The sequence below is a fragment of the Nomascus leucogenys genome, chromosome 21 (genome assembly GCF_006542625.1).
Source record: "Nomascus leucogenys isolate Asia chromosome 21, Asia_NLE_v1, whole genome shotgun sequence".
Lineage (NCBI taxonomy): Eukaryota > Metazoa > Chordata > Mammalia > Primates > Hylobatidae > Nomascus > Nomascus leucogenys.
This window is the reverse complement of record NC_044401.1, coordinates 20,580,705-20,605,523: the sequence shown is the minus strand read 5'-3', so window position 1 is coordinate 20,605,523 and position 24,819 is coordinate 20,580,705. Positions and strand designations below refer to the sequence as shown.

The following is a 24,819-nucleotide window of genomic DNA, read 5'->3' as shown; positions in this document are numbered from 1 at the left end:
TATCTCACAGGGGAGGTAATTCACTTCAAATTGCTTTATTAATTGGTGTTAACCAAGGCACAGGGCTAGACTCACTCCTTTAAAAGTCTTCAGAAGAAAGAAGCCAACTGACTTAAATTTATTCACACTGAGCTATAAATAATTAAGGGCAGCTCCTTTCCTGATTACGGTGTTAGTTGTTGGGGAAGATACGAGGCAACTGATAATAAGAGAAGCTGGGGAGAGAGGAAAGGATGTGTGACATAAGCATCTGTCTCCTCCTGGACTTTCTCCCCCACCTTCCACCCTACACACATGCCATCAAGGGCCACATTTCTTCAGGATGTATTGAGACTCAGGAGGGATTATTTTTGATTTTCCTGAGTTATTCTCCTAGCAGTTGCTCCTCAAGAGCCTGTGCACTCCCCTGTTGCTCCAGTTCTGCCAATCATCCTGGAATCCCTGACCCAGTTACTTGAAGTACTGCTGTCTCTGCATAGACCCGGTTACAGGGTGAATGTAGGGCAGGCCACATTCCTCTTTAATGTTCTACCCTCAGTTCTCTGTACCACTACCATGTAGCCTGTTTCAGACATTCCCGAAGGGTTGAGGTTAACATGGGAAATTATAATTGGGGGGAAATTTTTCAAGTATTGCTTTTATGCTGAAGCTGTCTTTCCCTATGTTCCATGGCAAACCTAGGAGTTAAACACTTCATCTGCATCCAATTATAATGCTCTCCAGACCTCAAGTCCATAGCTATTTGTCAGATCAACCTCCACCATCCTGAAGATAAACTTGGCACTATTTTATTTATGGATGGACTTACTATTGTATCTGTTAGAGGCAAGAATGCCTTTGCATTTTTAAATTCATTATAGAGAATGGAACATCATCTCAGGTTCCTCCTAGGTCATTCAGATTAGGAATATGATTTGCAATAATTTAAATTAAAACTATTCCAATGCAAAAAAATTTAGAAATCCTTTTGAGTGTATAATAATGGTGTTTTACAAAACTCCAGGGGAAAGAAAATAAAATTAATTGAATGCCAAATATGTGCCATAGCTTCTCACATCACTGTAATACCTAATGGCCTATCTGACACCTCCACTTGACTGTGTAATAGACATCTCCTCAACTTCCCTCCCATACCTGCTCATCTCATCGTCTTCCCCAGGTAATAGTAATTCTATCCTTCTAGGTGCTCAGATTTTGGAGTCATTCTTAATTCCCCTACATACCACATCCAACCCATCAATGGATTATTTTGCTTTACTTTTAAATGTATCAGGAATCAGACTATTTCTTAACATCTCCTCTCCTGGTCCAAACTACCCATATTATTGCAATAGACTCCTAGCTATTAGGTTGGTGCAAAAGTAATTACAGTTTTTGTCATTACTTTTGTACCAACCTAATATTTCCTACTTTTGCTCATGCTGTTCTCTCAGCACTCTACCTGGAGTAATGCTTTTAAAACTCAAGACAGATCATGTCATGTCTCTCTGTCTTGTCTAGGGTACAAGGAATCACCCACAAAGCTCCTACATAATTTGTATCTTTCCACTAATCTTATCCATTTACTGTGGTTCAGCCACACTAGCCTTTTTTCTTTCTTAAGCTGTCACCTCAGGGCCTTTGCATTTGATGTGATTTCTGCCTGGAACACCCTTCCCCATCATCTACTTCAGGTCTTTGCTCAAATGCAGCTTTTTTCCATGAGGTTTTCCCTGACCACTCTATTTAAAATGAAACATCCCTCCCCTCCACACACATATACACAGTAATTTCTACTCTCATTACCTGATTTACTATTTCTCCATGGCATTGGTCACCATCTGACATATTGTGTATTTTATTTACTTTGTTTTATCTATTTCTCTGCACTAGAATGTAACCTCACTAAAGAAGGGATTTTTGTTTTGTCCACTGCTGATACCTTGGTGTCTAAAACAGTGTCTAGCACATAATATGTACTCTGTAAATATTTGTTAAATGAATGAATTAATTCTTTCAACAATGCCAGTAGGTGGTTACTATTATTCTCACCTCAGATGAGAAAAAAACACCACTACAACCACCACCACCAAAAAACAAAACAAAACAAACCCCACAAAACAAACACAAAACAGGTACAATGAGGTTAAATAACTTTTTCAAACTTTTTTTAAACATTAATATTTAAAAAATGCCCATCAAGGCCGGGCGCAGTGGCTCACGCCTGTAATCCTAGCACTTTGGGAGGCCGAGGCAGATGGATCACGAGATCAGGAGATCAAGATCATTCTGGTTAACACGGTGAAACTCCATTTCTACTAAAAAAATATACAAAAAAATTAGCCGGGCGTGGTGGTGGGTGCCTGTAGTCCCAGCTACTCGAGAGGCTGAGGCAGGAGAATGGCGTGAACCCAGGAGGTGGAGCTTGCAGTGAGCTGAGATTGCGCCACTGCACTCCAGCCTGGGCCACAGAGCGAGACTCGGTCTCAAAAAAAAAAAAAAAATGCCCATCAGTAGGAGACAGTTTAAAGTTATAGTATATTATTTCACTTTTCTAGTGGGTAGAATTCTTGAAAGTCATAAGTCCTCTCAAATGTATAAAATGCAGAGGGATGTTAACGTTTAGCAGATCTTTCAGTTGAGTGAATGTCAATATGTCAATAGTGTTAATAGCACAAAGAACCAGTATGTACACCTTTCTTAGTCGGCTGAAGTAATTTTTTTTTTCCTCCACAGCTGCTGGCTGGCAATTCCAGAACCCAATGGTGTTATAAAAAGTCCACTGTTGTGGTCATTCATCATACCTATAACCATTATCCTCATCAGCAATGTTGTTATATTTATTATAATCTCGATCAAAGTGCTGTGGAAGAATAACCAGAACCTGACAAGGTAAGATTCCCAATGAATGGGAAGCTGCCAGGCAAGGCTCATCCAGCACTTAACACAGCACCATAACACATCCACAGTTCCAGGAGCTTTCAAACTCAGACAATGGCAGGGCTACGTGGTTTGCAGGAGAAATTTTTCTCTTACACTTTGACCCAGAAGGTGGATCTTCTCGTCTTCTCACATCAGTACAGTCTGCTCTCAATATCCTGGGTTTCCACATCTGTGGATTCAACAAAGCGAGGATCAACTAAAAACTAAACCTAGACTTCAAGAAAAAAAATTTTCTTCCCTTATCCTAAATAGTCAAGAAATCATATTTGGATAATTAAGGAAATGAGAGGGTTGTGGGGAAATGCTGGTACCTGGATTTTCATTTTATTAATACAATCCAGTACCTGTTGGCTATATTTTACATGTATTGCTTGAATTACACAATAGCACTAAAATTTCTTGTCTATTTTATTTTATTATTATTTTTTGAGACAGGTTCTTGCTCTGCCATCCAGGCTGGAGTACAGTGGCACGATCACAGCTCACTGCAGCCTCAACTTCCTGGGCTCAAGCGATCCTCTCCCCTCAGCCTCCAGAGTAGCTAGGACTACAGGCACACACTACCATGCCCAGCTAATCTTTTTCTATTTTTCATAGCGATGTAGTCTGTAAAAAAGAGGCTGGTCTTGACCTCCTGGGCTCAAGTGATCCTCCCCAGTTGGCCTCCCAAAGTGCTGAGATTACAGGCATGAGCCACTGTGCCCAGCCTTAAATTTTTTAAATTAGTGGCAAACATACAAAAATTTGGAGAGCTCACTTAAAAATTAAATTTTCAGCAGGGTGCAGTGGCTTATGCCTGTAATTCCAGAACTTTAGGAGGCCGAGGCAGGTGGATCACCAGAGCTTGGTAGTTTGAGAGCAGCCTGACCAACATGGAGAAACCCCGTCTCTACTAAAAATACAAAATTAGGTGGGTGTGGTGGCACATGCCTGTAATCCCAACTACTCGGGAGGCTGAGGCAGGAGAATCGCTTGAACCTGGGAGGTGGAGGTTGTGGTGAGCTGAGATTGCACCATTGCACTCCAGCCTGGGCAACAGGAGCGAAACTCCATCTCAAAAAAAAAAAAAAAGAATTGAATTTTCTCTTGGAAAAATTGGAATATCTGGCCACTCTAAGCTGACATTCCCTGGGGTGGGGGGGTCATGTGCTTTCTGATTTACCAGTTCCCATCCGTACTGCTTCTCTCCTTTCTACAATCTTTCTGGCTCCAAAAAACATTTTCATTGTCATCCCTGATATACAACAAGAGCATTCGTTTGGAGAGACAAAAAACAGAAACTATTAAAAACATATACTCTACCCTTCCTGACCCCATCTCCATAGCATAAATTGATTGGAATATAGTGCTAATGAGACTATGAGTTCAGATTTAATTCTGTAAGATTTTGCTCATATAGTAAGTAGACTTAATAAAAGCAAGCACATCTGTGAGCTTATAGCAAGCTTACAAATAGGTCCACTTAGTAATACCAGATGAATAAAAGCCACCTTCTTTAGTGGGACTATATCTTTTTTTCCCTTTTAATGTTAACGTTTTATTTAAACCAGTACAAGCACCATGCTTAACAAAAGACTGTCCAAAATAAACATGCAATATGAACTAGCAGAGACTGAAACCACAGCTTAGGAAGTTGTGCCAGTTGTTGGTTTTTTTAAATGATGGCAGAGAACTGTTAAAGACTAAACCATTAATGTTTCAAGCCTCCTGAATGAGATTATATTGGACCATCGCAATCAGTGGGAACTGCCCTGGCATGTTAATGATCTCAAACAATATTCAAGTAATTATATTTATATGAATTATACTCCAAAAAGCAAGAAAATGCAATTTCTATCACAAGATTACTGTTTATAAGCACTGATTTGAAATGTCAAATGGCATAATAAAAACAGATTTCTCAAGAATATTCAGCTTTGGACCATTGGTTTTAAGTGGCCTAGAAGATTATTACATTCTTTCAGAAATACAAAATAAGACTTGTCCAGAAATGTTTGAAACACATCCTCACAAAAGTTGTAATGGCTCAAACTCTATAGATTCCAGTATTATCAGTTTATTGAACAAATAGGGAAAGCAACCATAGTAAGAATACTTGAATTTATAGAATACAAGTTACCCTCTACTTCCACCAAATATCAGCATTTAAACTTTTATGAAAATATCTATTCATCACTAGTCCACATATGGATTAATGACATTGCTCAGGTTTTAAAAGTAGTTCAAACAGTTTTTAAGTACACCTTCCTTAATATCTATATGGGTTGGGGGGAAACAGCCAAATTTAACTTGGCAATAAACTCCCCTAACTGGAAATTTTTAGCTAAAGTGTCAGACAAGGATATAGTTTATGGCTACATTTGACTCCCGAAAATAGGAGATAAAAAGGGAGGGAAAAGTGCTGACACAAATTTTGCCACACAGATTATTCAGTAATGACAGTAAAAAAATTTAGCAACACGGTCTTAACAGTATGTTTAACTGCACTAGGCATTTAGTAAACTTTTAGAACTAGACAATTTGAACATTTATTTTAGAAGTCAATTAAACAAAAGCAGTCAACCAACTTTTTTCCTAATATAATTGCATCAATACCAGAACAAAGTGATCACTATTTAAAACTCAGACATTTTGGAATTTCAGCATAGTAACCTGAGAAGTTTTCTTCACGTGTGTTTTTGTTGTCATAGAAACCACACTAAATAATACTGTGATTGCCAGTTGATTTTATTTTGACATTAGATGCTATGCAGAACTTATGTAGGGCCAACAATTTCAAAACTAACGTTGACTTAGAAGACCATGAAGGAGGGTCCCAGGAAAAAAGCTGCTGCCAAAAAGGAAAGAATGATTAAGGCTGAATGGGAATAGTTGTACCAGAAAGATACGGAATATAAAAACTGGAATTATGAAACCTGGAATTATTATTCGGGGGATGGTAGAAAAAAGACACTAAATAGGAAATATACTTGAAAAGAACAATGCAAAATTTAGTAAGATGAAAGGGAAATCTATACAAATGTTTGAGAACACTTTAGAGCATGGGATTTGTAAATCTCCCCATAGAACAGATAAAATAAAAATGTCCTACTGATCCTCTAGCCTCAATCTGTTGCGTTGCAAAAAACACGTTATTGACTAGGAGTCAGGCAAGCTCAGAAAAGCATGGTTTATCACAGCTCTTCGCTCCTATTAAAGAGAGTAGGGGAAATAAGAGTTCTAATGTATAGCAGGTTAATATTATCTGACATTATGGAGGACCTCCAAATTTAAAAATAAAACTAAAACATGCAAGAAAAAATAAGGAACTTCATTTAAAAATACATTCTTGCAGCACTAGTTTCTCTTATTCCTGAAAACCAGGTGAAACAAAACCTCATTTCCTTCATCTAAAAACATTAAAAACACTCTCCACTCACTTGGATTACATTTGCATTTCTACAGAATTATATGCATGTTATTCTCCAATATCAAAATACCTGTTTAAAGAATTCTTAAACTTCCTGGGTGGGTTTTCTCTCTCTCTGGAAATTGGAACAAAGATTCTTTTCCCTCCAAGAACCCAAACAAACACCTACTCTAGAACTTCCTCATCTCCAACTAACTTTCTATTGCTTCCTGACTTCTAAATTAGTGAAGCCAAGGTTGAGAACAGAAGATGTTCTATTCAATATCGTGAAAATTCCAACTATCTTTACTTCTCACAGAAACCTCAAAAATAAAATGCAAAGAACATATGAATGGAAAACATGCCAAAATTTAAATTTTGCTAGTTTTGAGATGACTAAGATGTTAATATAAGAATTCACTCACCAAATTTGGTTAGTCTCTAGACCTGTTATCAAATTAATGTTCAAAGGTTACTTATATATTTGTTTTTACAAGTATGCCAAATAACAGAATCCTTGCTTTATGCCAAGAATACCATCATCTAACAAGACTGGTTTAGTTAACTATTCAAGTATCCAGTTCAGAATATCTTCTGACAATTAGGATATAAGACCTGATACTGATGTTTTAACGTTATTAACTATGGCCAAAGTTTTAAGTTAATTTTTTCCTATGGCACAAAACTAATCACAAAGTACACCCAAAGTTATAATTCTCGACTGCCATGTATTCACCAATGCAAGCAGATAGTCAGAATTTTTAAAATATGAAGTTGATTTTATTATAAATTTCAGATATACACATTAGAAAATTATTTTATTTGGACTCTTTAAAAAAGTATTAATTTCACCAAATCTGGAATACTGGCAGTGTAAAAGTCTTAAACTAACTTTAAAGCTAACAAATCAAAGGCACAGTATTAACACATTTAAAATAATTAGTGTTGACAGGACATTAAGCAGTGCTTTATAAATGAAATGTTATTAACCTAGACGCAAAACTGTTTAGAAATTACGTAAAGGGAACGAGGCCCTTGATTATTAAAACCCACCAATTTCTAAGACTAAGATGCTATTTTCCATAAGGAGAAAAGCTAACAGTCATAATTCTATCATCAAATCTAACTCCCCAACCTTAAAAATTAGTGATTGATGAACATAGTTTCTAGACTTGATTTAAAAGATACAGGAAACCAAACAAGATGCAGAACTGATCAATGTACTTGTAATGCAGGTTACACTACAGTAAATTATTCATGGCTTAATACTGGGTCACTCAAGTCTTTGACCCCAAATCAATTTCAATGATTTGACAAGTGATAAAACGCTATTTTCATAAATAAACTGCTAATATCCAGTATTTGTCAAAAGGAGGAAACTGTTGTCTCTCACAATCTAATATATCCACATTCCAATGGAGTCTGTAAATAGTAACAAATTCTGAACCATAAGTTATAGAAATTAGTCACAAGAGTGCAAAAAGTCCGTGGAGAAAAGTAATCCACCTAATAATTACTAATATAAGGAAACACTGTACAAAGTTTCATTACTATGAAGATGATTTCCTCTTTGATCAAACTTTGCACAAATGAAGAATTTTTCTTTACTGCAGAAAACAAACTGTAAGTAACAATGCATTTTTAGACACAAATAAGTATTTATGTCTGGTTCCAGTATGGTAAGGTTAATACATAAATACTTTAGAAACACAGAAGTTCACATTAGTGGAAAAATCCAAGTTTCTCATGTAACCATTCTTCAGTCAGTTCTTCCGTATTTCTTATTTCAAATATCTTGGTTAGTTCAGCTGTCTGGACTAGCTTATTCTTACTCCCAGCATATATCATCGTTGTTCAGGCTTACATCCAACAGGACTGGAGAAAATAAAGCACAGAGGATATGGAACTCTCCCATCCATTATGTTGATATTTATAGCTATACACAATGAAACGAGGTTGTCGTTCAGGAAGTTCATCTCTAAGTTCATCTGGTGAAATACCCTCACGCTCCTCATCCAGTACCACCAGGCGTTTATCCTTGTCAGTCTTCATTATAATAGCAACATTGTTCATTTCTTTGTGAAAACGAGACTTTCTCAGCTTTTCCACTAAATCTTCAGCAACATCAAAACCACCAAAGACCCACTCATTTCCTTTCTGCCGTTAGCGGCCTGTTGCCTTCACTTGGGCACCTTTTTCTAGTGGGACTATATCTTAAATATGTACTTTACAGATCAAGGTTAAGTATCATTCTTCCTATATGAACGGTAGTTCATATTAAGGAGAAATACGGTAAAAATATTATCACTGATAAACATTAAAAGTATGTTTACTGAACATAAGAGGTGAGAGTGGAAAGAAAAAATAGTATGTTTAATAGCAATGCAGAAAAACCTTGGTAAAGGCTTCTTTGCCTAATTGCAAATTAGGATATATTTCCTTCATACAAAAATTATCATGTTTGGCCACAGATACCAATCAAATTTGTATTGCTAAATGTTGATTGATAGACAATGGTTCATAAATTGGCCTAGTTATAATGACAAGCAGACTGTGATTTAATTGTTTAACAAGTAACTTTCATGTGTTCAGTAGCTACATAACAAATTGCCCCAAAACTTAATGGTGAAAAATGACAAATGGTTATTATTTGCCATGAGTTGAGTGCTGGCTGGGTAGTTCTGTCTTGACTGGCTTGGATGCTTATTAATGATTGAGGATGACTCACTTTTTTTTTTTTTTTTTTTTTTTTTTTTGAGATGGAGTCTTGCTCTGTCGCCCAGGCTGGAGTGCAGTGGCGTGATCTCGGCCACTGCAACCTCTGCCTCCTGGGTTCAAGCAATTCTCTGCCACAGCCTCCTGAGTAGCTAGGATTACAGGTGTCCGCCACCACACCTGGTTAATTTTTTTTTTTTTTTTATTATTATACTTTAAGTTCTGGGTTACATGTGCAGAATGTGCAGGTTTGTTACATAGGTATACCTGTGCCATGGTGGTTTGCTGCACCCATTAATCCATCACCTACATTAGGTATTTCTCCTAATGTTATCCCTCCCCTAGCTGCCCACCACTGACAGGCCCCAGTGTGTGATGTTCCCTCCCTGTGTCCATGTACTTCCATTGTTCAACTCCCACCTATGAATGAGAACATGCAGTATTTGGTTTTGTGATCTTGTGATAGCTTGCTGAAAATGATGGTTTCCAGCTTCATCCATGTCCATGCAAAGGACATGAACTCATCCTTTTTTATGGCTGCATAGTATTCTATGGTGTATATGTGCTGCATTTTCTTAATCCAGTCTATCATTGATGGACATTTGGGTTGGTTCCAAGTCTTTGCTATTGTGAATAGTGCTGCAGTAAACATACGTGTGCATATGTCTTTATCGTAGAATGATTTATAATCCTTTGGGCATATGCCCAGTAATGGGATTGCTGGGTCAAATTGTATTTCTAGTTCTAGATCCTTGAGGAATCACCACACTATCTTTGACAATGGTTGAACTAATTTACACTCCCACCAACAGTGTAAAAGTGTTTCAGGTGCCACCAGGGTATGAAAAGAAAAAAAAAAAAAGAGCTCCTGTAGTTAGTTTGGTGTCTGCCCAATTGGCCACTCAGTTTTGTGCTTGAAACCCAGGGCCCTGGTGGGGCAGGCACCATAGGGAATCTCCCGGTTTGCGGGTTTCAAAGACCGTGGGACAAGCACAGTATCTGTGTGGGAGTTCCTCAGGCTGGACCCTCACAGCTTTCCTTGGGTAGGGGAGAAAATTCCCCAACCCCTTGCACTTCCCAGGTGAGGTGACACCCCACCCTGCTTTGGCTCACCCTCCATGAGCTGCACCCACTGTCCAATCAGTCCCAGTGAGATGAACCACGTACCTACGTTGAAAATGCAGAAATCACCTACCTTTTGTGTTGATCTTGCTGGGAGCTGCAGACCGGTGCTGTTCCTATTCGGCCATCTTGAATCCTTCATGACTCACTTTTATGTCTGGTGGTTGGTGTTTGGTTGGTTTTAGTAGCAACTGTTCAGTTGGGAAAGCTCATCTCTGCTCCACATAGTCTCTCATCTGCCATTAAACCAGCCCAGGCTTCTTAACATAGTGGTCTCTGGGTTCTAAAGAGGAGTGAGGGAAGGCAAATTAATAAACAGATGCTTTCAAGTCTCTGCTCGATAAATTTGCTAATGTCCCACTGGCCAAAGTAAGTCACATGGCCAAGCCCAGCATCCAAGGGCATAGACTTTCCACAAGAGGAAGGAGATCACTCTGCATCTAACTAACCTTTCTCTCCCTCATCAGCTTAAGGCTCAGGAAGGTCCCAGGTGCCAGAAAAGGGAATTCCTCCATTGGCTGATCTGTAGTAATACTCACAAAATGAAAATTCCATTTCAATGAAGAAGTTAGTTCTTGAAATTTGCCTGCTTTAGCATTAAGGAGCTGTGTTTGCCTGAGATTTTAAACAAGTATCAATGTATTCAAAATAAAGCTTGCTAAATCAGATTTTCTCCAGAGTGATGTAAGACTTAGCATCATTTTTCCACCTGGGGCATAATATTGTTAAGTGAGCAATGTATATGGGCAGCTGAATATGCATTCTAAATAGGAGAGTAATAATGACGTTGATAAGTAAAACCCTAATGAACCACATTATTTTTCTTGTTTTCTTTCACCCAGCACAAAAAAAGTTTCATCCATGAAGAAGATTGTTAGCACATTATCTGTTGCAGTTGTTTTTGGAATTACCTGGATTCTGGCATATCTGATGCTAGTTAATGATGATAGCATCAGGATCGTCTTCAGCTACGTATTCTGCCTTTTCAACACTACACAGGTATGGTGCGGATTAGTCTGAAAGTAGCAGAACATGCAGTGGTGGAGATATCATCTTGATATCTTAGTTACCTTTAAGAGACTATTTTAAAAAAATCTAGGCCAGGTGCGGTGGCTCATGCCTGTAACCCCAGCTCTTTGGGAGGCCGAGGTGGGCGGATCACGAGGTTGGGAGATCAAGACCATCCTGACTAACATGGTGAAACCCCATCTCTATTAAAAAAGATACAAAAAAATAGCCAGGTGTGGTGGCGGGCACCTGTAGTCCCAGCTAGGCAGTAGTCTCCTGCTGTAGTCTCCTGTAGTCTCCTCCTGCTGTAGTCTCCTCCTGTAGTCTCCTGCTGAGGCAGGAGAATGGCTTGAACCTGGGAGGCGGAGCTTGCAGTAAGCCGAGATCACGCTACCGCACTCCAGCCTGGGTGACAGAGCAAGACTCCATCTCAAAAAAAAAAAAAAAAGTCTAGTGGGTACATAGTAGGTGTATATATTTATGGAGTACAAGAGATATTTTGATACTGGCATAAAATGTATAACAATCACTTAAGGGTAAATGAGGTATCCATATCCTCAAGCATTTACCCTTTCTTTGTGTTACAAACAATCAAATTATACTTAGTTATTTAAAAATATACAATTAAATTATTATGGACTGGCCAGGCGTGGTGGCTCACAGCCTGTAATTCCAGCACTTTGGGAGGCTGAGACAGGTGGATTGTCTGAGGTCAGGAGTTCAAGACCAGTCTAGCCAACATGGTGAAACCCCATCTCTACTAAAAATACAAAAAAATTAGCTGGGCATGGTGGCATGCACCTGTAATCGCAGCTGCTTGGGAGGCTGAGGCAGGGGAATTGCTTGAACCAGGGAGGTGGAGGTTGCAGTGAGCTGAGATCACACCACTGCACTTCAGCCTGGGTGACAGAGGGAGACTCCATCTCAAAAAAACAATTATTATTGACTATAATCACCCTGTTGTGCTGTCAAATACTAGATCTTATTCATTCTAACTATATTTTTGTACCCATACCCATTAACCATTCCCACTTTCCCCCCACTCCACTACCATTCCCAGCCTCTGGTAACAATCATTCTACTCTCTATCTCCAGGATTTCAATTTTTTAAACTCTTTAGATCCTAAATAATTGAGAACACGCAAAGTTTGACTTTCTGTGCCTGGTTTATTTCACTTAACATAATGACCTCCAGTTCCATCCATGTTGTTACAAATGACAGGATCTCATTCTTTTTAATGGCTGAATAGTACTCCATTGTGTATATGTGCTGCATTATCTTTATCCATTCGTCTGTTGATGGATACTTAGTTTGCTTCTAAGTCTTTGCTATTATGAATAGTGCTGTGAAAAACATGGGAGTGCAGATATTTCTTTCATATACTGATTTCTTTTGGATATTTATCTAGCAGTGGGATTGCTGGATCATGTGGTAGTTCTATTTTTAGTTTTTTTTTATTATTAAACTTTAAGTTCTGGGGTACATATGCAGAACATGCCGGTTTGTTACATAGGTATACACGTGCCATGGTGGTTTGCTGCACCCATCAACCCATCGTCTACATTAGGTATTTCTCCTAGTGCTATCCCTCCCCTAGCCCCCCACCCCCCAACTGGCCTCAGTGTGTGATGTTCCCCTCCCTGTGTCCATGTGTTCTCATTGTTCAACTGCCACTTATGAGTGAGAACATGTGGTGTTTGGTTTTCTGTCCTTGTGTTAGTTTGCTGAGAATGATGGTTTCCAGCTTCATCCATGTCCATGCAAAGGACATGAACTCATCTTTTTATGGCTGCATAGTATTCCATGGTATATATATGCCACATTTTCTTTATCCAATCTATCATTGATGGGCATTTGGGTTGGTTCCAAGTCTTTGCTATTGTGAATAGTGCCACAATAAACATACATGTGCATATGTCTTTATAGTAGAATAATTTATAATCCTTTGGGTATATACCCAGTAATGGGATGGCTGGGTCAAATGGTATTTCTTGTTCTAGATCCTGAGGAATCGCCACACTGTCTTCCACAATGGTTGAACTAATTTACACTCCCACCAACAGTGTAAAAGTGTTCCTATTTTTCCACATCCTCTCCAGCATCTGTTGTTTCCTGACTTTCTAATGGTCACCACTCTAACTAGTATGAGATGGTATCTCATTGTCGTTTTGATTTGCATTTCCCTAATGACCAGTGATGATGAGCTTTTTTATAATATGTTTGTTGGGTTCATAAATGTCTTCCTTTGAGAAGTGTCTGTTCATATCCTTTGCCCACTTTTTGATGGCGCTGTTTGTTTTATTCTTGTAAATTTGTTTGAGTTCTTTGTAGATTCTGGATATTAGCCCTTTGTCAGATGGATAGATTACAAAAATTTTCTCCCATTCTGTAGGTTGCTGCCTGTTCACTCTGATGGTAGTTTCTTTTGCTGTGCAGAAGCTCTTTAGTTTAATTAGATCTCATTTGTCAATTTTGGCTTTTGTTGCCATTGCTTTTGGTGTTTTAGTCATGAAGTCTTTGCACATGCCTTTGTCCTGAATGGTATTGCCTAGGTTTTCTTCTAGGATTTTTATGGTTTTAGGTCTTACATTTAAGTCTTTAGTCATCTTGAGTTAATTTTTTGTATAAGGTGTAAAGAAGGGGTCCAGTTTCAGTTTTCTGCATATGGCTAGCCAGTTTTCCCAACACCATTCATTAAATAGGGAATCCTTTCTCCATTGCTTGTGTGTGTCAGATTTGTCAAAGGTCAGATGGTTATAGACGTGTGGTGTTATTTCTGAGGCCTCTATTCTGTTCCATTGGTCTATATATCTGTTTTGGTACCAGTACCATGCTGTTTTGGTTACTGTAGCCTTGTAGCATAGTTTGAAGTCAGGTAGCGTGATGCCTCCAGCTTTGTTCTTTTTGCTTAGGATTGTCTTGGCTATGTGGGCTCTTTTTTGGTTCCATATGAAATTTAAAGTAGTTTTTTCTAATTCTGTGAAGAATGTCAATGGTAGTTTGATGGGAATAGTATTGAATCTATAAATTACTTTGGGCAGTATGGCCATTTTCATGATATTAATTTTGCTCAGATCTATCCATGAGCATGGAATGTTTTTCCATTTATTTGTATCCTCTCTTATTTCCTTGAGCAGTAGCTTGTAGTTCTCCTTGAAGAGGTCCTTCACATACCTTGTAAGTTGTATTCCTAGATATTTTATTCTCTTTGTAGCAATTGTGAATGGAAGTTCACTCATGATTTTGCTCTGTGTTTGTCTGTTATTGGTGTATAGGAATGCTTGTTATTTTTACACAGTGATTTTGTATCCTGAGACATTGCTGAAGTTGCTTATCAGCTTAAGGAGATTTTGCGCTGAGATGATGGGGTTTTCTAAATATATAATCATGTCATCTGCAAACAGAGACAATTTGGCTTCCTCTTCTCCTATTGAATACCCTTTATTTCTTTCTCTTGCCTGATTGCCCTGGCCAGAACTTCCAATACTATGTTGAATAGGAGTGGTGAGAGTGGGGCATCCTTGTCTTGTGCCAGTTTTCAAAGGGAATGCTTCCAGTTTTTGCCCATTCAGTATGATATTGGCTGTGGGCTTGTCATAAATAGCTCTTACTATTTTGAGATGTGTTTCATCAATACCTAGTTTATTGAGAGTTTTTAGCATGATGCAGTGTTGAATTTTGTCGAAGGCCTTTTCTACATCTACCGAGATAATCATGTGGTTTTTGTCATTGGTTCTGTTTATGTGATGGATTACATTTATTGATTTGTGTATGTTGAGCCAGCCTTGCATCCCAGGGATGAAGCCAAGTTGATCGTGGTGGATAAGCTTTTTGATGTGCTGCTGGATTCAGTTTGCCAGTATTTTATTGAGGATTTTCACATCGATGTTCATCAGGGATATTGGCCTGAAATTTTCTTTTTTTGTTGTGTCTCTGCTAGGTTTTGGAATCAAGATGATGTTGGCCTCCTAAAATGAGTTAGGGAGAATTCTCTGTCTTTCAATTGTTTGGAATAGTTTTAGAAGGAATGGTACTAGCTCCTCTTTGTACCTCTGGTAGAATTCAGCTGTGAATCCCTCTGGTCCTGGACTTTTATTTTTTTTGATTGGTAGGCTATTAATTACTGCCTCAATTTCAGAACTTGTTATTGGTCTATTCAGGGATTCAACTTCTTCCTGGTTTAGACTTGGGAGGGTGTATATGTCCAGGAATTTATCCATTTCTTCTCAATTTTCTAGTTTATTTGCATAGAGGTTTTTATAGTATTCTCTGATGGTAGTTTGTATATTTGTGGGATCAGTGGTGATATCCCCTTTATCATTTTTTTTTTTACCATGTCTGTTTGATTCTTCTCTCTTTTCTTCTTCTTCTTTTTTTTTTTTTGACAGTCTTGTTCTGTCATGCAGACTGGAGTACAATGGTGTGATCTCAGCTCACTGCAACCTCTGCCTCCTGGGTTCAAGAGATTCTCCTGCCTCAGCCTACCAAGTAGCTGGGATTACAGGCATGCACCACCATGCCTGGCCAATTTTTGTATTTTTAGTAGAGATAGGGTTTCACCATGTTCAGGCTGCTCCCGAGCTCCTGACCTCGTGGTCCACACGCCTTGGCCTCCCAAAGTGTTGGGATTCCAGATGTGAGCCACTGTGCCTGGCCTCTTTTCTTCTTTATTTATCTATTATTCAAAATAGATAGACCACTGGCTAGTGGTCTATCTATTTTGTTGATCTTTTCAAAAAACCAGCTCCTGGATTCATTGATTTTTAAAAGGGTTTTTCATGTCTCTGTCTCCTTCAGTTCTGGTCTGATCTTAGTTATTTCTTGTCTTCTGCTAGCTTTTGAATTTATTTGCTCTTGCTTCTCTTAATTTTAATTTATAGTTTTTGTTTTTTTAATTTTGATGTTACAGTGTCAATCTTAGATGTTTCCTGCTTTCTCTTGTGGGCATTTAGTGCTATAAATTTCCCCTAAACACTGCTTTAAATGTGTCCCAAAGATTTGGGTACATTGTGTCTTTGTTCTCATTGGTTTCAAAGGACATCTTTATTTCTGCCTGTTTTTATGTCTGCCTGTTTTGTTTCTGTTTTTATGCCAGTACCATGCTGTTTTCGTTACTATAGCTCTGTAGTATAATTTGAAGTCAAGTAATGTGATTCTTCCAGTTTTGTTCTTTTTGCTCATGATAGCTTTGGCTATTCTAGGTCTTTTGTGGTTCCATATAAATTTTAGGATCATTTTTTCTTTTCCTGTGAAGAATGCCATTGGTGTTTTGATAGAGATTGCATAGAATCTGTAGATGGCTTTGAGTAGTGTGGACAGTTTTAAAATATTGATTTTCCAATCCATGAACATGGAACCTCTTTCCATTTTTTGTATCCTCTTCAATTGGTTGCATGCAGGTTTTATAGTTTTCATTGTAGAGATCTTTCACTTTTTTGGTTAAGCTAATTCTAAGTTATTGCATTTTATTTGTAGCTTTTGTAAATAGGATTGCTTTCTTAATTCCTTTTTTTTTTTTTGAGACAGAGTCTCACTCTCACCCAGGCTGGAGTGCAGTGGCACAACCTCTGCTCATTGCAACCTCCGCCTCCCAGATTCAAGCAATTCTCCTGCCTCAGCCTCCTGAGTAGCTGGGACTATAGGCGTGTGCCCCACACCTACCTAATTTTTTGTATTTTTAATAGAGACGGGGTTTCACCATGTTAACCAGGATGGTCTCAATCTCCTGACCTCATGATCCACCTACCTCGGCCTCCCAAGTGCTGGGATTATAGGCGTGAGCCACTGCACCCAGCCTTTAATTTCTTTTTCAGGTTGTTTGATGTTGGCATATAGAAATGCTACTGACTTATGTATGTTAATTTTGTATCCTGCAACTTTACTGAATTTATCAGTTCTAATCTTTTTTTTTTTCTTGTGGAGTCTAGTTTTTTCCAAATATAAGATCATATCATCTGCAAATGAGGATAATTTGATTTCTTTCTTTCCAATTTAGATTTTTTAAATTGCTTTCTCTTATCTAATTGATCTGGCTAGGACTTCCAGTACTATGTTGAATAACAGTGGTGAAAGTGGGCATCCTTGTTGTATTCCAGATCTTAAAGGAAAGGCTTTCAATTTTTTTCCCATTCAGCATGATACTAGCTGTGAGTCTGTCATATAAGGCTTTTATTGTGTTGAAGTATGTTCCTTCTATCCCCAGTTTTTAAGAGTTTTTATCATGAAGTGATGTTGAATTTTATAAAATTTTTTTAGCATCAATTGACACAATCATGTGGATTTTGTCCTTCATTTTGTTGATATGGTGTATCACATTGATTGATTTGCGTATGTAGGACCATCCTTGCATTTCTGGGATAAATCCCTCTTTGTCATGATGAATGACCTTTTTAGTGTGTTGCTGAATTTGGTTTTTTAGAATTTTGTTGAGGATTTTTGCATCAATGTTCATCAGATATATTGGCCTATAGTTTCTTTCTTTCTTTCTTTCTTTTTTTGATGTGCCTTTTTCTGGTTTTGGCACCAGGGTAATACTGGCCTCATGGAATGAGTTTAGAAGTATTCCCTCTGCCTCTATTTTTTGGAGTAGTTTGAGTAGGATTGGTGTTAGTTCTTCTTTAAATGTTTGGTAAAATTCAGCAGTGAAACCACAGTTCCTGGACTTTTCTTTGCTAGGAAACTTTTTATTACAGCTTCTGTCTCATTACTTGTTACTGGTCTGTTTAGATTTTGTATTTCTTCATGATTCAATCTTGGTAGGTTGTTTGTGTGTAGAAATTTGTCCATTTCTTTTAGGTTTTCTAATTTATTGGCATGTAGTTGCTCATAGTAGCCACTAATGATTCTTTGAATTTCTGTGGTATCAGTTGTTATGTCTCCTTTTTCATCTCTGATCTTATTTATTTGGGTCTTCTCTCTTTTTTCTTAATCTGATTAAATGTCAATTTTTTGATCTTTTAAAATAATCTTTTGTTTCATTGATCTTTTGTTTTCTTCATTTCAGTTTCACTTATTTCTGCTCTGATCTTTATCATTTATTTTCTTCTACTAATTTTGGTTTTGATTTGCTCTTGCTTTTCTAGTTCCTTAAGATGCATCATTAGGTTGTTTATTTGAAGGTTTTCTATTTTTTTTTTTGATGTGGGCACTTATTGCTATAAACTTTCCCCTTAGTACTACTTTCACTGTATCCCATAATTTTCGGTATGTTGTGTTTCCATTTTTATTTGTTTCAAGACATTTTTCAACTTCCCTTTTAATTTCTTTCTTGACTCACCGGTAATTGAGGAGCATATTTTTAATTTCTATGTGTTTGTATAATTTCCAAAATACCTCTCATTATTGATTTCTAGTTTTATTGCATTGTGGTCAGAGAAGATACTTGATACAATTTCATTTTTTTGAATTTTTAAAGATTTGTTTTATGTTTTAACATATGGTCTTTATTTGAGAATGATCCACATGCTGAGGAGAAGAATGTGTATTCTGCAGCCATTGGATGAAATGTTCTATAATTATCCATCAGGCCCATTTAGTATATAGCACAGAGTAATTCTGATATTTCTTCATTGATTTTCTGTCTGGAAGATCTATCCAATGCTGAAAATAAGGTGTTGAAATCTCTAGCTATTGTCGTATTAGGGTATATATCTCTCATTAGCTCTAATAATATTTTATTTATATATATGGGTGCTCCAGTATTGGGCATATATATATATATATTATATATATATATATTTACAATTGTTATATCCTCTTGCTGAATTGACCTTTTTATCATTGTATAGTGACCTTTTTTCTTTCTTTTTATAGTTTTTGTCTTGAAATCTATTTTTTCTAAGTAGAGCTACTTCTGCTCTTTTTTGGTTTCTGTGGAGTGTCTTTCTCCATCCATTTATCTTCAGTCTATGTGTGTCTTTATAGGTGGTTTGTTTCTTGTAGGCAACATATCATTGGGTCTTGTTTTTTCCTTCATTCAGCCACTCTATGTCTTTTGATTGCAGAGTTTAGTTCATTTGTGTTATCATTGATACGTAATGACTTACTTCTGCCATTTTGTTACTTGTTTTCTGGTCTCCTCTTCCTTCTTTTCTGTCTTCCTTTTAGTGAAGATGATTTTCTCTGGTGACATGTTTTAACTCTTTGCTTTTTATTTTTTGTGTATCTATTGTATGTTTTTTGATTTGAGGTTACCACAAGGCTTGCAAATAATATTTTAATAATAATCCATTATTTTAAGCTGATGACAACACTGATTGCATAAACTAACAAACAAGCAAAGAGAAAACTAATAAAAACTCTATAACTTTTTGTTTTTTCTGTTTATATCTTATACTGTCTTGAAAAGTTGTTATAGTTATTATTTTGATAGGTTCATCTTTTAATCTTTCTGCTCAAGATGTAAGTAGTTTATACACCACTATAGTGTTACAGTATTCTATTTTTTTCTGTGTACTTACTAATACCAGTGAGTTTTGTACTTTAAGATAATTTCTTATTGCTTATTTTCTTTCAGATTGAAGAACTCCTTTTAGCATTTCTTGTAGGTCAGGGCTGGTGTTGATGAAATCCCTCAGTTTTTGTTTGTCTGGGAAAATCTCTATTTCTCCTTCATGTTTGAAGGATATTTTCACCAGATATGCTATTTTAGGCTAGAAGTTTTTTTCCTTCATCACTTTAAATATGTCATGTCACTCTCTCTTGGGCTATAAGGTTTCTACTGAGAAGGCTGCTGCCAGACAAATTGAAGCTCCGTTGTATATTATTTGTTTATCTTGCTGCTTTTAGGATCCTTTCTTTATCCTTGACCTTTGGGAATTTTATTATTATATCTTGAAGTTGTATTATTGGGGTCTAATCTGCTTGGTGTTCTATAATCTTCTTGTACTTGAGTATTGATATCTTTCTCTAGGTTTGGGAAGTTCTCTGTTATTATTTCTTTGAATAAACTTTCTACACTGACCTCTTTCTACCTCATCTTTCAGGCTAATAGCTCTTAGATTTTTCCCTTAGGTGCTATTTTCTAGATCTTGTGGGCATGCATCATTAATTTTTATTCTTTTTTCTTCTGTCTCCTCTGACTGTGTATTTTCAAATAGCCTGTCTTTAAGCTCACTCATTCTTCTGCTTGATTAATTCTGTTAAGAGGCTCTGATTCATTTTTAAGTATATGTCAGTTGCATTTTTCAGCTCCAGAATTTCTGCTTAATTCTTTTTAATTATTTCAATCTGTTTGTTAAATTTATTTGATAGGATTCTGAATTTTATCTCTGTGTTATCTTGAATTTTTGTTGTGCTTCCTCAAAATAGCTATTTTGAATTCTCTGTCTGAAAGGTGACATATCTCTGTATCTCTGGGATTGGTCACTGGTGCCTTATTTATTTATTTATTTTGGTGAGGCCATATTTTTCTGGATGTTCTTGATGCTTGGGTATGTTCATTAGTGTCTGGGCATTGAAGAGTTGGGTATTTACTGTAATCTTTACCATCTAGGCTTGTTTGTACCTGTTCTTCTTCAGAAGCCTTTTTAGATATCTGAAGGGACTTGAGTGTTGTAATCTAAGTCTTTGGTCACTGCAGCCATATCTGCTTTAGGGGGCACCCCAAGCCTAGTAACCTTGTGGCTCTTTTAGACATACAGAGGAACTGCCTTGGCATCTTAGGTAAGATCTGGAAGAATTCCATGGATTATGCGGCAGAGACTGTTCTCTTCCCTTATTTTCCTCCAAGCAAACAGAGTGCCTCTCTCTCTCTGTCTCTCTGTCTGTGCTGAGCTAGCCGAGGGAGGGGGTGACACAAGTACCCTTGTGGCCACCACCACTGGGACTGCACTGGGTCAGAACTATAGCCAGAACAGCACTGGTTCTCCCCCAAGGCCTGTGGTGACCGCTGTCTGGCTACCACCTATGCTACTCAAGGCTCAACAGCTCTACAATTAGCAGGTGGCAAATCTAGCCAGGCTTGTGTCCTTCCTTTCAGGGCAACAAGATCCCCCTGTCCCCAGGTGAGTCCAGAGGTGCCATCTGGGACCCAGGGCCTATAGTTAGGAACCTCAGGAAACTACTTGGTGTTCTATTCTACTGTGGCTGAGCTGGCATTGAAACCACAAGACAAAGTCCTTCCCACTCTCCCCATCCCCCAACCTTTCCTCAAGCACAGGAGTCTCTTTCCATGGTCACCACCACCTCAGGCCTGTGACAAACATTGCCTGGCTACCACTGATGTTCACTTAAAGCCCAAGGGCTCTTCAGTCAGTTTGTGGTTAATGCTGCCAGTCAAGGCAGTGTACTCTCCTCAGGCCCAAGGCAGGTCCAGAAATCCTGTCCAGGAGCCAAGGCCTGGAATCAGAGACCCCAAGAGCCTGCTTGGTATTCTACCCCACTGAGGCCAAGCTAGTACCCAAGCTGATTTTTGGTTCTTATGAAGGTGGTTTATCTTGTGTGAGTAGCTGTTAAATTTGATGTTCCCATGGGGGAATGATTGCTGGAGGGTTCTATTTGATCATCTTGCTCCACCTCTCTCCTTCTTACAGACTATTTTTAATACCATTTCTGGGACGTGAAAGAAAAGCTCTTTATGACTTACCTACTATGTATTTTCCTGAGCTGGATATAATCGAATATAGTAGCAATAGAGTTGGACCACTTTAGTCCCTCTTCTCTGAGTAGGAGACATTTTTGTCAAGTAGCTGGATTGGCACACATCTTCTTTCCTTTTCTCCTATGTAAGGGGTTCATGGCAACTCCTCACCTTGATTGATACAGACAGTGTTACAGTTACTGCTGAAGCTTAGACTTCTGTGGGATTGGCTGAAGGTTTTCTCTCAATTCTTTTAAATTTATTGAGTCTGGTTTTATGGCCAAACATTTGGTCTATTTTGGTGAATAAAACATTTACTCTGGAAGAAAATGTGTATTCTGTGGTTGTTAAAGTGTTCTAAAAAAGGTTGTGTCAAAGTGATTGTTAAAGGTACACCTATCCTTACCAATATTTTTGCCTGATTCTCTCAATTGCCAAAAAGGGGCATTAAAATCTCCACCTATGATTGTAAATTTGTGTATTTCCTTAATTCTGTCAACTTTTGCATCACATATTTTGGGGTTCTATTATTAGATGCATATACATTTATTATTGTTATATCTTCTGGATGAACTGATAATTTTATCATTTAGATAAAAAGGTTTCTTTACCTCCAATAATACTTTTTGTCATAAAGTCTACTTTATCTGATATCCAGCTTTATGCACATTGGTTGCATGATATATATGTTTTCATCCATTTACTCTCAATCTATTTGTGCCTTTATATTTGAAGTGTGTATCATGTAGGCAGCAAATACAAGTCTTACCTTTTTATCCATTCTGGCAATCTCTTTTAATTTAATACATTAAATTTCATTAACTTTTCATTGTCGACTTAGAGCTAATATTTTACTACTTTCCAGTAAAAGCTAAGAATCTTATAACAATATAAGTCCTCTTGCCATCCTCCATTCTCTTGTATTATACATTTATGTATTACATCTGCATACATTACAAAACCTGCTATGCAATGTTCTTATTTTTGCTTTAGATATGTATTTTAAGGAAATTAAGAGAGAAGAGCTTTTATATTCAGTCATATATCTATGATTTCTAGTATTCTTCATCCCTTTCTGAAAATCTGAACTTCATGAAGTGTTTTGTGGCACAATTTTACATTGGACTGAAGATGCTTTTATTCCTTGAGTCTTATCTCAAGGACATACTTAACCATAAACCTTTAAAAAATTAAACTCACACTTTGTTTTAAAAATCTGAAAAGAAGTTATACATTTTTCCTTTGGAAATAATTCTACAAAGGTAAAAATTTGGATTCTGGTCACCTCCTGATTTTATCATCATAAAAGTAGTGATGAAGATACACCAAAATGGTGGATAAAAATAAATTTGTTTGACTTTGGAGAGGTTTTTTTTTTTAACCTTTGTAGTTATGTATTATGTGTGAGGAATATTAAGACTTTTAAATAAAACAAAGATGTGTTATTGAAATGCATCTTTTTTTTTTCTTTTTTTTGAGACAGGGTCTCACTCTGTCACCCAGGCTGGAGTGAAGTGGCATGATCTCAGCTCACTGCAACCTCCGCCTCCTGGGTTCAAGCAATTCTTCTGCCTCAGTGTCCCGAGTACCTGGGATTACAGGCATGTGCCACCATGCCAGGCTAATTTTTGTATTTTCAGTAGAGACAGGGTTTCACCATGTTGGCCAGGCTGGTCTCGAACTCCTGACCTCAAGTGATCCACCCATCTCAGACTCCCAAAGTGCTGGGATTACAGTTGTGAGCCACCACACCAGACATTGAAAGATATCTTGAAATCAGAATTTCTCTTTACACTCCTTACTCTATGCCTCCTCCCACAGTGAACATTGCTCTTTAATCTGATGAAAGAGCAATGAAATTACTAAATGGACTTTACTCTCTGTAGTATGGAAACATGTCTTCTCTAAGCTGGCAGAATTCATTAAACTTCAGTAGAATGAAAATACTTCTCCCTTAAAGCACTCACACCCTACCAGGAACATCTGTATGAACAAACATCATCACTGAACTACCTGCACAGGGCAAGGAAAGGAGCCCCTTTCTGAAAGCTCACTCCTGAAACTCCAGACCATGAACCCTAAAAGCAAGGGAATAATTCAAGGAATCCACATGATTGTTAGAACTTTTTGAGAATTTTCAGTTTTGATATTTATTGAGATTACTTCCTAATGATGCCAGCGGCAGCCCATCTGAAGTGGCCGCTGCCATGACTCCGGCTGCAGTGGGGTACAGGCGCAGGCTGTGGGTCCTCAGATGCAGATGCTGAGGCAGGCAGTCCTCAGATCCTGCCCCAGGGAGCGCCCCCGGAGTCCACCGCGCTGGGAACCCGCCCCTGGGAGCTGCTGTGATGAGGCCGGACCCAGCCGCTCACCGGTGGGAGAGCAGTGCAGTCGGGCACGGAAGAGCAAGCAGAGAGGGGCCCCAGGTGGAACTGGGCCTGGGGCGGTGCCACACTTGCACATGGAACGTGGGGGCCAGGCCCGAGATGTAGAGCTGCGGTCACGCTTCAGGGGACCGGGGTGGGAAGTGGGAGCGGTGCCCGCTTCGAGGACCCAGCCAGCAACGTGGCCACCGCGCCCAACCCGCCGACGGCGCCAAGTTCCTGCACCTGGGGAACAGTCTCTGCTCCGAGTCACCTGAGGCTGCGTCCTCAGGATCTGCTCCACATCAAGGTGACCGCCGAGCCTGACGTTTCCAATGGCCAGGCCCAGGGCCCACGATCTGCTCCCGGAAGTGCCCTCCAGGCAGGGTCATGAGCCAGGCAAGGGGGAGCCCCAGGCTGCCCCTGAGTGCTGGGGCCACAAGAAGAACTTGCATTGACGTCACGCCTGCTCCGGAGGCTGGCCTGGGCCCAGCGAGTACCTGAAGCTCCCACTCCAGGCTGTGAGGAGGCAAGGCCAGGGCTACACACTCCACTGAGCCAGCGGGAACCGGGGACAAGCGGGAGCCCCACCTCTTCTCAGTTGGCAGGGTGGGAGCTCCCTGGGTGCAGCTGCAGTTGCCTTGTCCCAGCTGCTGACCGAGGCATGTTTGCACTCTCAGGGGCCCAGGAAGACCCCCCTGCCTGAGTGCCATGAATAGAG

The 24,819-nt window shown here is 38.6% G+C and overlaps 1 protein-coding gene and 1 pseudogene across 2 annotated transcripts in view; one reads left to right on the top strand and one right to left on the bottom strand.

Moving 5' to 3' along the window:
- Positions 1 to 24,819, top strand: part of ADGRG7 (adhesion G protein-coupled receptor G7) — a 73,545-nt gene that overhangs the window by 36,305 nt on the left and 12,421 nt on the right. For both annotated transcript variants that reach the window (XM_003261739.2, XM_012500996.2), the window contains 2 exons: positions 2,716 to 2,871; positions 10,990 to 11,146. In XM_003261739.2, the coding sequence (XP_003261787.1) occupies positions 2,716 to 2,871; positions 10,990 to 11,146 (313 nt within the window). The remainder of the gene's footprint in view (positions 1 to 2,715; positions 2,872 to 10,989; positions 11,147 to 24,819) is intronic.
- Positions 8,033 to 8,460, bottom strand: LOC100591064 (annotated as a pseudogene).